At 34.6% G+C, this 13,137-nt stretch overlaps 1 protein-coding gene and 1 long non-coding RNA gene across 3 annotated transcripts in view; one reads left to right on the forward strand and one right to left on the reverse strand.

Annotated features, from left to right (window-relative positions):
- Positions 1-1,721: 1,721 nt before the first annotated feature.
- On the reverse strand, positions 1,722-10,908 carry LOC123556734 (tumor necrosis factor receptor superfamily member 1A-like). Of its 2 annotated transcripts, XM_045347674.2 has the most exons (5): positions 10,761-10,908; positions 10,163-10,218; positions 5,095-5,506; positions 4,698-4,874; positions 1,722-4,261 (listed from the first exon to the last, which is right to left on the reverse strand). In XM_045347674.2, coding segments are annotated over exons 1-5 (1,011 nt in total). In that variant the 5' UTR covers positions 10,762-10,908; the 3' UTR covers positions 1,722-3,896. The 2 variants fall into 2 exon arrangements, with proteins under 2 accessions (XP_045203609.2, XP_045203608.2); XM_045347673.2 differs by lacking the exon at positions 10,761-10,908 and having other exon boundaries at positions 10,163-10,398.
- LOC123556737 (uncharacterized) overlaps positions 10,599-13,137 on the forward strand; it is a 29,698-nt gene continuing 27,159 nt past the window's right edge. The window contains exon 1 of the long non-coding RNA XR_006687519.2: positions 10,599-10,749. This is a non-coding gene — a long non-coding RNA (uncharacterized LOC123556737). The remainder of the gene's footprint in view (positions 10,750-13,137) is intronic.

Below are 13,137 nucleotides of genomic sequence, written 5' to 3' on the forward strand. Positions count from 1 at the left end.
TAAATATCCTTGAATATTTAACAATGATAATTGCTTTATATCAAAGCTGTGCATTTGTTTACGATCAGCCAAAGACACAGGCGCGGAATATTTGTGATGGTTTTTTGTGAGTGCAGTGCAGTGTATGTCGTAAATGACGATTTTTTCCCTTTCGATTTGCAAAATTTGAAGGTCACACACCAGTAAATAGATTTCCCTATACATTCTATATAAAACTGACATTTGGTAGCTCCCAAACATAGCAAGATCCATTTCAGAGAAAAAATTCATAGCTTTTAAAGAGTTATGATAAAACTGATACAAAATGAAGAGAAAAGTAGGGGTCATGTATCTTCTAAGAAAGATGTCTCTTGTCACATTTGCTTACTGTAAAATCTCATTACAATCACACTGCTGTGACCTGGAAGTACTACTCATACTAACATATAACACTTGGATTATAATTTTCTTGTTCCTTATAAACTGTGGGTTTCAGCCCCTGGGCGGGATAAAATGATGTTTGTTGTGTTTCATTCATTGTACATCTTAGTGCTTCCTCATCTTTTAACTTGAAATTATCATATAGAGCCCACATTCCTGATAGAATAATGGTCTTAATAACATCTGAACTAAGTCTGAAACTCAGTCATTTCGGATGAAAAACTACGTAAGTCTGAATTTAAGTGCAACACATTTCATTCCGAAACTTAGAAGTCAATTTCGCATATGTTTCATGATCAGTCAATAATTAGGTCACTAAATACAACGTTCGTACTTGTATTCCGTATTATCTAAGTGGATTCCCAAGGGGTGCACCTCTACACATATCTTACATTAGCGGCGTAATAATTTAATCTATCTCTGTGTTTTGTCGACATTAGTTTGTCAGTGTAAACTATCACATATCGACCAGTCTAAATAGACATTTTACGAGGCGCTTTTCTAGAAAAATAATCAAACTATCTTTTCTCAACATTTTTATTTACCAGTGTCTCCTGACAACAACAAGAGACATTGTCTATATACGTGGCGGACGACGAACACTTGCGTATTTAGTCTAATTATATGATATTACTAAAAGAACCTCAAGGCGACTGAAAGGAGAGGTGTTCCCCCTTCTGTACTAACGTAAAATGCATGGCGACAAGTCATGCGAACAATGACAAGAGGAAACTGTCCTGATCTTAGGAATCTTCCTGCATTTTAATAACTCCAGCATTTTTTGTGAAATGTGTTCTACTGAAAAAAATCATGTAGCCAATGTTTGAGAACAATCAAGACATAAAAGCTCTAAAATAGTTCCCTTTATTACAATTACATTTTATATAATAGGGAATCGGGATCGATCCCTCTACGGTAACATGCGATATACCGAATGAGATATATACTATTGAATTAAAACGTGTGTCCTTCCTTCCTTTGGAAGAATACGCATTGTCCTTGTGCCTAATAAGCGTCCACGTAACTTGTACGAACCGCAACGTTTTGCACATCAGTACAAATATGGGCAGTGTTGTCTGTATTCCAAAATATAACTTTTAAAATAATACGGAATTAATTCTGTCGTTAGACAGTTCTTTTAAAATCTTACGGGATGAGTTGAAGTCGGATCGATTCCCGATTGAGGCAGTGCCTTATTTCATATTAATCGCTACGTAATTAAATAATAAATTCTGTGGTACAGCACATATCCTGATCCCTGTCCTTTTCCAAGGGGAAAAAAGAGAAATGTACCATGATCCTATTGTATACATAAATATACATTTTACATGATATAATAAAATTAGTGAAAACATGTATGACAAACCATGAAATGTAAAAATAATAAAATGTAAAAGTCATCAAAACTTCTAAAAATATCAAATATTCAAAATTCTTGTAAAATAGTACCTAAGAATTCATCTTGAACACTTAATCTTCTTTTCCGAGGTTTTTTACGTAATACAGACATAATTACTGTATATCTTAATATAAATCTGGCATTTTTGTTTCAGTTTCGCCGAAAAACTGTCGTATACAAATATAGGTGAGCCATAGGTGTAAGCATAACGCCATGTAAACAAGATATAAACGAGACACACCGAAAAAATACAAAGTTTAATAGTTACTAAATTGAAAACCACTCATTCAAGTGATAAAGTTTCACTGCATAATGATATGTGTTCCAAAATATTTTTTCAGAGCAGATGGAAGGTTTAGATGAAACACCTCCTCATGATCTTCAATTTCGTGTCTGCATGGTACTGGAATGCATGTTATGGTTGAAAAAGAATCATAATAATTATTCTCCATGCCACCGATATTCAGCATGAATTACTATTTTCTAGGAACGTTTTTAAACCTTTGATGATTTAGACCGTGTGTGTTTAGCGCAGATGTAAGCTGTAAATGAAGACTGAGCACTGAAGTTCGAGGATTTGTTTTAGATTGATTTGATGAGCCAAAATACACAAAGGAATAATTTAAAAACGATTTTGTTGTGAAACGATTTCAAGGACAAAATTCCAACAGGACAACATTTTCACCAATAGAACACTCCTCATTGCAACCGGGATACATGTAAATGTGGACACGTATGCACCGACTTACAACCTTTATACATAAACACATATTTATGCAATAATAGAAACTAAAGGTTACATAAAGAGGAGAGCTTCATTTTCACGTTTGCAAGTACAATGTATACTGACAATTAGCCTGTAATGCTTTTACTAGTTTGTTATGGACAAATTTCTTTCCAACCTCCCACGCCCTACAGCCAGAAATTGTTTTGGCTGTCGCAATTAACACACAACGTTATAAGTTCCATAATACGGTAGAAAATTCAACGGACATGAGAAGAAAAATAGTGCCAACAATTAGAATAATTGTGTTCTTTTGAATGTCTTTTACTTTATGGTTTTATTTGTATGCATCTAGCAACAGTGACGAGTTTGTCTGTAAGTTCCTTTACAATATCCGTCGTTTACTTTATGATTTTATTTGTATGCATCTAGCAACAGTGACAAGTTTGTCTGTAAGTTCTTTTACAATATCCGTCGCGAAGTCGTCAGAAAAGACAAGGCAACGAATGAACGCACTTGACAAATTCAGCGTCCGGTTCATAGATCACTAAAAAGAATGATTGAAGAGAAATTTTACTGGCTGTCATATTTTTGTCAACTTCAGTATGAAAACTTCGGTAACTATGTCTTGGTTGATTTTCCCAATTATTCTATTTGGCGTGTATTCTTTTACAGTTAATTAGTATTTGTTTTCAGTTACTAAAGGAGATATTCTAATGATCCCAAAATTATTTTCGTGGATTTAATAACCAATTCCGGTAGGAACTATTCTCATTTTCTGTGCGGTTCGAGTATATTTTCATGTATGATGAAAGTACCGAAATGAAATTCTGTTGAATTTCGTTGACATATTTTGCTAAACAAAAAGACTTCCAAATGTTCGAGGGTTGTTGCGCATGCCTTTACCCCTCATAAAGAGACTCCTTTTAAACGAGTCTGCTTTTTGTTCGCTCGGTTGCAATTAATCTATGTTTCCAAAATATCATACATATGGATGCTCTCTTTGTTGTTACTAGTGTTTTTGATGTCGAATAGTGTACACGACAACAGACTACATAACAAAAAATAAGAAGGCGTGAAGGTAGTAAGACACACTTACAATGTAAATCTTTATATAATATTTAAACTATTCAACAATGTTAGTTTTTGAAACCCTTTCTATTCAGTGTCATTTTAGTGAAACAGATCTTCCTTGTTCGTTTAGAAACGGGAGATAAGTTTGCACGATAAGACCTTTAAGTAAATATAATGTAGACAGAGAATTAGAGGAAATCACTCTCTAATCAATACAAAATATAGTCTTACTCTCCTTACAGACTGTTTTAAACTGCTGTTGTTATGTATGTCCGACATTTACGTTTTAACGCAAACCTCTAAGGCACAGTCTAGCAAGCTATTTGATTCACTGTTCATTTCAAAGTCAGAGTTAAAACTATCGATTGATTTTATTGAAACGGTATCAACGGTCACATTGTCTCCGTTCTGTGTGACATCGCGGTTTTCACGCAACTTTGCACTTGTTATACCAAACGTTCTTTCATTCCTAAATCCTCCCAGTCTTGTCCATCTCCAACACTTTGTAAAATGCATGGCAATAAACACAGATATAAATACAACAGCGCAGCTTAACACAAATCCCAGAATGACAGGTAAAGTTACACTTTTCTTAATGTAAGTATAGTCTTCTAATTCGACGTCAAGTAATTTGTCTGTAATTTCTGAAAAAAAAAACACCCTATATTGCATGAAAGGATAAAACACAGCACATACTAATCAATACAATGTTCAATAAAGAGTATATTACGAATTAAATGCACGTTCATTTGTCCAGCGGATTTGTCCATACGTTTACGGTTTAATCATATTTTTCTTGTAGCCTTTTCTGGGAAATGTAAAACTTGGTATAAAACGGATCTTTTTAAGGTAAACCTTTGAAAAAATACAAAACGTTTCATTAATTATTGGAGTTGAAGTTTGAATTTGCAAAATAGAAATGTTCTGGGAGTCCTCCTGTAGAAAAAAAAAGAAATAAAACTGTGGGAAAAAAGTAGCGGACTATAATTTTTTCCATCTTGAAAGACAAAAACGAGCGATTTGTTTTACTTCGGTTTTTATAAACTGGGGGAAGAAAATGTCTTTGCATAGAAAACTTACCCAAGTTATTTTTGTAATTCTTACTGTTGAATCTAAACGTTGTTGTGCCAGGCCAACAAATATTTGAGTGATGTATTCCAAGTTTATCGCGACATTCCGGCACAACCAGCTGTTGCAGTTTATAAGGACACGGAGAGCAGCGGAAACAGCTTCCCGTTGAAGACTCTCTAAAATGATCTAAACGACAAAACAATTAGCATATTTGATTATGTCAATACTGATCCAAGAAATTACACGCAAGATCTTTTGGGCTTAAATCCAACAAGAGAAATAGATGTTAAGATGAAAACAGACCTCTTGAATATTCACTTTTTATAATATAAGGCATTTATTTGGTTTCCGATAGTTTTGTCAAATAATTTTAGAGAATATTTTTATAAAGAAACAAACAATTTACCATGAAAACAGTCTCCACAAACAGTGTCTCTGAAGCCGTTGCATTTAGAAATTATTTTCTCATTTTGCCGACACCTCGTGCATGTTAAACATGCTGTCACGTTTGCTGAGGGTGAGTATGTATATTTGGGACATTTACGACATTTTGTATCCCGTTTTGCAATGCAGCTGCGCCGTATATATTCCCCCAAATTACATCCGGAACATGGCTTACACTTACTTCCTTTAATGTCATTGTACCAACCGGATGAACAAGGTTCACATATTGTATTATTGTACGCACTACATTTTGTCTGTACTTGGAATCCTCTGGGGCAATGGGAACATCTTGAACATCGCTTGGTTCCATTTGCGTTTGTCACGACGTACCTGCTCCGTGGACAAGGCTGGGAAACAGCTACTTTACGAATGTACTAAAAATTAACAAGAAAAGGTTCTTTAGCGATGTTCAGCACACTTCCACATCATCAAAGTTATCATATTCAAGTTAGAGATGCGCAAAAAAGTAAGCTGATACAAAATGTTTTACTAACTTTGAAAATGATCTACAGTTATGCACACGGCTGGTTACATGGACGGAATTGTAATATGAACTGTTCATTTTCATACTACATTTTACCAACACAAAAGATTTTTTGTCGTTCTGTACAGCCGAATGAGTGACTTTGGTTTCATTGTGTGATAGACCAGATTAAAAATTATGAGATTCTTTCACTGGTTGTAGGTGAAGATTGGAATATCCGGCTCGATGGTAACTGTTTAGGTGGCAAAATTAAACAAATGACTGTCTTCGTAGCACTTTTTCTTTACAGTAGCGTATTTAAACAAAGCGTGGGAAATCAACGTCAATAAACAATAAAGACGTCATGACGTATTTGTTTTGTCAGCATCGGTGAAATTACCGGAAACCCCTGTCTGGTAAGCAAGAATAACCATTACATTATACATTTGTTAGTCTATATGTCAAATATTTTAAGTTCGAGTTTTTATACATTTTGTACATGAATAGATCCTTATGAGACTATCCGCTTTACCAACGCATTGTGTTATTATTATTAAACAACGTGTTTGAACGGCTACCAATGCTCTGTTCAATTCAAACACGCTTTATTTACTGTATTGACAGGTTATTTCAATGTGCTTACTATATTTTTGTTAATTTTGTAATAGTGTAGTGGAATATAGATTTCTTACCTATGAGGTATTAATTGAATAGCCACACCTTATTGTTGAATATTCGATCTAACTACAGAACGCTTTCTTCTACTTTTCCAACGTAAGTGTTTTTAGGGTTAAAACTAATCGAAAAGTAATTTAAACTACTACGTACTGTTAATGCCACTAAGTATTAGTTTGTTCATAATACGTTATTCTAAATCATGTATGGTGGCTGTTTTTTGCCATTTCAATATTTCGTTCTGTCGCATCCCGTCAAACGTCGCCTCGCTAAACGTCATCCCAATGTCATTTTGGCGCACCGCCGAACGTCGGCCCCGCCACACTCGCCCAGTGAAAGATACAGTACACAAAATAGCATACACGGAATTTGATGCACGTGCATTAAGTGACAGAAGCTTGCACGAATTTTTCAGTACACGTTGTACACGTTGTGAAATAAAACCATGTGTCTTATGGAACTTTAGGTAAACATACCGGGATTAACTGAAATATTCTAAGACGGTGGTATTAGTGATAAATAGATTATTTTCCAGGCCATACATTATTATTTGCCCACTCTGCAAACTGTGTACAGAAACCGTTGCCGAACATCTGATTTTGTTCTATACTGAAAACGATGCATTGAGGCAAGTTTTCTGGAGAAGAGTACATGAATTACTAACAAACGAACTGTTTGCCAATTAGATTTCTGAAATCAAATGCTATCAGGTTTCCCAACTATGAGTATCAGCGACTTTCAAAGAATTTCCTGCTATAAAATAGTTGTGCGTTTTACTCATCGTCTCAAGAAATCTTTGAATTTCCAGGTATCTTTCACTTAAAGCAATACGTTAAAAATATAGACAGTATACATAAATCATAATTATGTATTACAACTAACTCTGTTGGAATGGTATGTGTGTCACACACTATCTAGTTTTAATATTATGAAACATCCTTTAAGAATCATATGTAATGCCTAACTTATCTTATGTAAACATAAATGTTAGCTCTACATTATTACGATAAAAAATTTATATGACACAACAATTCGTGCATTATTTATCTTTTGTTTTCGCTATAAGACATATAAGACACGGATTTACTTATGACTAATGAGATAATACTTTAACATTTTCAGTTAAACATTTTCAGTACGTGGTCTAATATTTTCGACTTTCGAGATTAGGCTATCGTTAAAGCGAATTTGTTAGTCTAAGAGCTTATTGAAAAACGAAACATAATTCATGTATAGTCACTGTTAACTCAGTTTAAATGCAATATCCAGAAAGACAATAATGTGAGTTCATTCTTGTTTAATATATTAATGAATATTTGGTCAAATATATTTAGCACACATTTCTTACTGAAAGAAAACAGCTGTATATATAGAGGATATTACATGAGTGTCTTTTCATATTGAATTTATTAAACGAGTTGAATAAAATGATAAAATGCGAGGCTCTGCCGAGCCTTTTATCAATTTTATTCAACGAGTTTAATAAATTTAATGTGGAAAGTCACGAATGTAATATTCTTTTTATCACATGTTAGCTTTTCCTGTTTAAACATAAAAACTTCTACTTTCTTTTACTATATAAACAAGTCAATTTGACCGACGTCTCCTACACTATAAATGACGTCGACGTCAAAGCTTTATTACACTAGTGTATTATCATTTTTATGTAATGGTTTTATTACACTCCCGCGACGTCAAACCTGTGATAAAGATAAATATATACATGTATTATGCTTTACACTATTATTGTTGTTTATGTTTATTAAAAATAATATCACGGACTAGCTATTGCCATTTATGTCCATTTAAACTGCTTTTATACTTTATCATTTATCATTTTTTGTGTTCAGTAAATGTGTGTCTCTATATAAATGTCCATATAGTTTCTTTATTATGGTGTGAATTGTATGCTTCTCCTTATGGTGGAATAAAAGACCTACCTAACTACCTTCCTACCCTACCCTACCCCTACCCCTACCCCTACCTACCTACCTATCTACCTGACAAATGTCGACCCGCCGAACGTCGCTCCAACGAATGTTGCCCCGCCGAATGTCGCTCCGCCGAACATCGCCCTGCAAATGTCGCCCAGCCAAACGTCATCTTTTCGCGTACCGAAATGACATGATAGTATTAATTAAATTGGAGATAAAGGTTAGTAAGATTTAATAGCTATGGTATATTTGTTAGTCACTAAAGGAAAAATAAAGAGGAAATTCCTCACCCTCACCGCACCACCTCCTGACCTCCACCCCAACCACAACCTTCAATCCATCAGCGAGTCTGTCAGTGACATTTTTAAAATACAAGACTTTTGTATTGCATATAGATAGATAGACGGCAATATGCGTGCGTGCATGCGCCCGTCCGTCCGTTCGTCCATTTTTGTGCAGTTTACTGAAATGGTAATGTCACACTTGACTTAGTGGGTTGGGCAAGGGTCGTGTCAGATCTTATTTGATCAGTCATTTTAACACTCCTAGATTTTTTTCCAATGTACAGCTAGTGTCATGGAGGGGAAACATTCGCAGGGCGACATTTGGCGAGGCGACATTCGGTTGGGAGACGTTTTCCGAGGCTACGTTTTTCAGAGCGACATTCAGCGGGGCAATTTTTGGTAAGGGCAACGTTTGTCAGGGCTACGTTTGTCGGGGTGCCATAACGACGTTAGGCGGGGTGATATTGGCGAAGCGACATTCGGTGGGGCACGTTCGGCGGACGCTATAATGACGTTTATAGATCTATTATTTTATATTCTAACACGACTAGCGAATAACCTACATACATGTAGAGCAAAATCTATATCGGGTTATTCTGCAATAAACCACTCGCGTGCAATGACGTCATCCGATCCAGGTGCGTAGCACGGTCGTAAAAAGTAGTTACCATTTTTTTCTAACACTGTTGATACTAGTATGCCGTGTTAGAATCGAAATAACAAGTTCCCAAGTGTGATTTATCGTAGACTGTTTCGTTCTTATGCGAAACAATATATCACTCAGGCCTATATTCTTACGCATAAGAACTCAAAACACGGGTTATTCTACGATAAACGACACTTGGGAACTTTTTATTTCTCAATTCTAACGTGGCTCGATTTGATTTCCAATTAAACAAAGAAGGAAATCAAGTTCTGTATATTCTGTGAGAAACCACGATTGACGCGCGGACCGGTAAGAGAGCATTATGGCGTCAATTATGACGTCAAATTACCGCATGACGTCCGATACATACTCCTCGGGTAAATGAAGTCCAGCATGATATTTATTAAAATATGTCAATGGGCATGTCAGAATGAAAACAATCAATGCTATTTAATTTACCACGGTTCATCGTTCACATGCTTCAGTATTTAACCACTCGGGCTAACACCCACGTGGTTCAATCCCTACACATCTGAACTCTGAACCGTGGTAAGCTAGACGATAAACCACTCGAAGGCCTTGATTATTTGTTAAGTTTCGCATCTAATTCAAACAACGATGTAACTGATTCTGCTGTTTCGTTTAAAATCTAACATCTTAAAATGTATGATACGATTTAAAGTTAATGTATAACGGACTTTACAAATATAATGACCAAGCCCAATAGATGCGTGATTTATGCATGATATTTGTTTAAAGCTTAGTGTTTTCTGTATTTCGTTATGATCCAATAATAACTCCCAAAGATTTTAATCATTATTAGTTCAATGATAAAAATACTTTTTTCTTAAAAGTTTATTATAAGGCAAAACTATAGTTGAAATAACCTTCATTTTCTATTTATTACAGAAAGAAACCAAGATGCTATATTTGACGTTAAATCTGACAATGAATGATATAAAATTATTGATGTATGATTAGCAATACAACAGAATATGATAAATCACAATAAAAAAATGGTTTCTTACCGGCGCCGCCGCCTGCACAGAAAACGTCGGTAACAGAAATAGTCCTAGATTCAACACTGAAAGAAAAGTAACGTCATAATAAGAGACGTCTAACTCCATCATGGCGATATTACGTAATAAACATATATAGAAGTACACCTTCACAAAATTATTATGGGGAAATCCCGGTTTAGATTATATACTGTAACACTGATCTATATATAATATGGGAAGTTTACTGCTCGTTGTTAACTCCAGTCTATATATAGTCATAACGACATGCTTGTATTATGACAAATGTATAGTAAGTGGCTCGTTTTCGTGGATTCTGTGATTGCATCGAGCTATGAAATTAATCTTCGCGAACTCATTCTTCAAGGAATGGTGTTTTTTAAATGATATATAAAGCGTGAGCGTTAAAGTTCAATATTAACTCAGAAGAAGATAAAACATTTTATATGAACCTTGAACTAGTCGTTTACACTACTACATATATGCTGGTATAGGGTAGACGGTGGTACTAGATGTCTCCGCAATTATAATTGTAATGCAAGGAATTAGACACGTGATAAAAATGCCAATACATTTATTGCGTAGGAAGACGTTAGGTAATACCTACTTTCAGTTTCAATTTATCCAGCAGTTTCAGCTCTTTACAATCAAGCATCAACAAAGCTTACGTCTGGCATGAAAATGTCATTATATACTTATCTGGATTACATTCGAGTGGATCACGGTGGCACACCCAGGGAATTATTACCATCTACCTACAAGAAATGTCAATGTTTTCAAAATCTTTTTTTTATCAGTTATTGTACATAAGTTAACTATGACCAAACTTTCAGATTGATAGAATGGCTATTGTCGGAATTAATATACGTGGACCATACATGAAAAAACCGTGTCAAATGTAAAGAATATGCCAACCTTAAATTAGTTAAACATCCTACAGTTCGAGTTTCTCTTTTCTGTCATTCTTTTGCAAGTACTGAAAAATCGTAAAATGGTCTTTACGTGGCGGGAGAATGGAACTATATTTGATATGGACTACATCGAGTGCATCATGGAGACACTCCCGTCGGATTACTATCACTGTTCCTATAGATCTTGGTCTTGTGGGTTGCATAAATAGAGGATATTACATGAGCGTCTTTTCATATTGAATTTTTTAAACGAGTTGAATAAAATAATAAAATGCGAGGCTCGGGCAATTTTGACACTAGGTGTGTCATTATGGCAAGAAGGCAGTCAAGCCGTACATTAACCTTCTAGTAAAGCTTTATTTCATTCACACGACAACAGACACGTGATAAACTATAAATACATAGGTTCGGCCAAATGTTACATTATACAAACTCAGTTCCCCATCTTTATTCGAGGAAACAATTAAATCTTGGGAGATCATTTACTCTAATTTAGAACATTTTAATAATATGAAAATCAAATATAACCAGTATGTATATTAACACGGCTTCTTATTATAAATAATAACTAATCATGCAGAATTGTCCAGTATACATTCATAGAGGTAAGGAACCGGTAATTCACATAATGAACGTGCTTCTCGAACTGTAATATACTGTAAATGCACGTTATAAAAGAAAATATTTTTGCCTTATATACACTGGGGTCAATCTTTAGTCGTCCTCTTTGTTTTTCCTAGATATAAAACAGAAATAAATTAGATATTGTAGTCAGTATCTGTATTTTGTCAGAGAATGATATAACCACTCGGTCATAATTTGATTGATGCATTTGTTCCAGCTCACAAGTCGCTAAATTTAAGTTAATAAGATTTAACCTGTGATGATTAACAAAACTGAATTTCACTCATCCGTAACTGGATTATACTCATCTTAGTAATGGTTAAATCCAGTGTATATTTTAATTATTACAAATATATCATTTATAAAATAAATACCATTTAAAATGAGATTTAATAAATGTAGGCTCTTCTAAAGACGGAATATTCATATCTACTGTTTGGGTTTAACGCCATTTTTCAACAGTATTCCTGTTCTCCGCAAGTAACTGCCAACTTCCCCACATGATTCAGAGGTGAAGAACAAATGATTTCAGACACAATGTCTTTTATCAAATCGTCACGGAGAGCATAGTGGATCCGTAGATCTGCGCTGTCCCTATTGAGCTAAGCGGGCGGGTTTTATTTACTGATATCTACGAAAGCTTGCTAATATGCTAAATGCAAATGTTTGTTACAACGGTTCGTTTCACTTTAAATACATATACGACACTGTTATCTTAAATTCAAATTGATTAAATATTGTAAATTTATTATCTAAACTTAAATTATGAGACATTGAGAAACACTAAAGTGTCCTCAGGACCCCCTCACCATTCACTAACTTTTGGTAGTTACCTCGACTGTCACTCACCTTTATGAATACAAATCCGTAAGGCAATTTATTTGAGTGTACTCAATGAGTGGAGTTGTAGTATTGTGTATGAATATAACCCTATATCTGATCATCTTTATCTATTTTAAAGGTAGTTTGCATGAATTTAAGTTTCTCAGTCTGTTTTTTTTGTTGTGTTTGCATCGTCCTAATAGTTTACAAAATTCATTTAATAAGTACATCTTCCAAATTGCTTTACACATTATAAATTATATTTTCGCTTCAAACACATAAACGACTTTGTTTCTTACCTTCAAATGAATTAAATATTATAAATTCATCATCTGAACCTGCATTATAAGATTTGAGAAACACTCAAGTGTCGTCTGTACCTCCCTCAACATATACTCAATCTCAGGGGCTGACTTGACCGTCACTCACCTTTATGAATACAAACGGGATGTTTCCTGAATGATGGTGTGGCCGCCAGGCAAATTTAATTTAGTGCACTCAATGAGTTGAAATTAATATAGCTCTATGAGTAGTCATGCTTACTTGTTAAATGCATGATTTTATAGGATTATAAATTAGTTTCGGCTTGAATATCTTTTTTTCAATCAAAATCATGAGTTTGTGGAA

Source organism: Mercenaria mercenaria, chromosome 5 (genome assembly GCF_021730395.1).
Source record: "Mercenaria mercenaria strain notata chromosome 5, MADL_Memer_1, whole genome shotgun sequence".
NCBI classification, from domain to species: Eukaryota; Metazoa; Mollusca; class Bivalvia; order Venerida; family Veneridae; genus Mercenaria; species Mercenaria mercenaria.

Coding starts and splice junctions, on each gene's coding strand:
- LOC123556734 (XM_045347673.2), bottom strand. CDS start 10,264: ATGATGGAGTTAGACGTCTCTTATTATGACGTTACTTTTCTTTCAGTG. Junction 5,507..10,162: donor CTGTGCAGGCGGCGGCGCCG/GTAAGAAACCAT, acceptor GTTAATTTTTAG/TACATTCGTAAAGTAGCTGT. Junction 4,262..4,697: donor GAATTACAAAAATAACTTGG/GTAAGTTTTCTA, acceptor TTTTTTTTTCAG/AAATTACAGACAAATTACTT.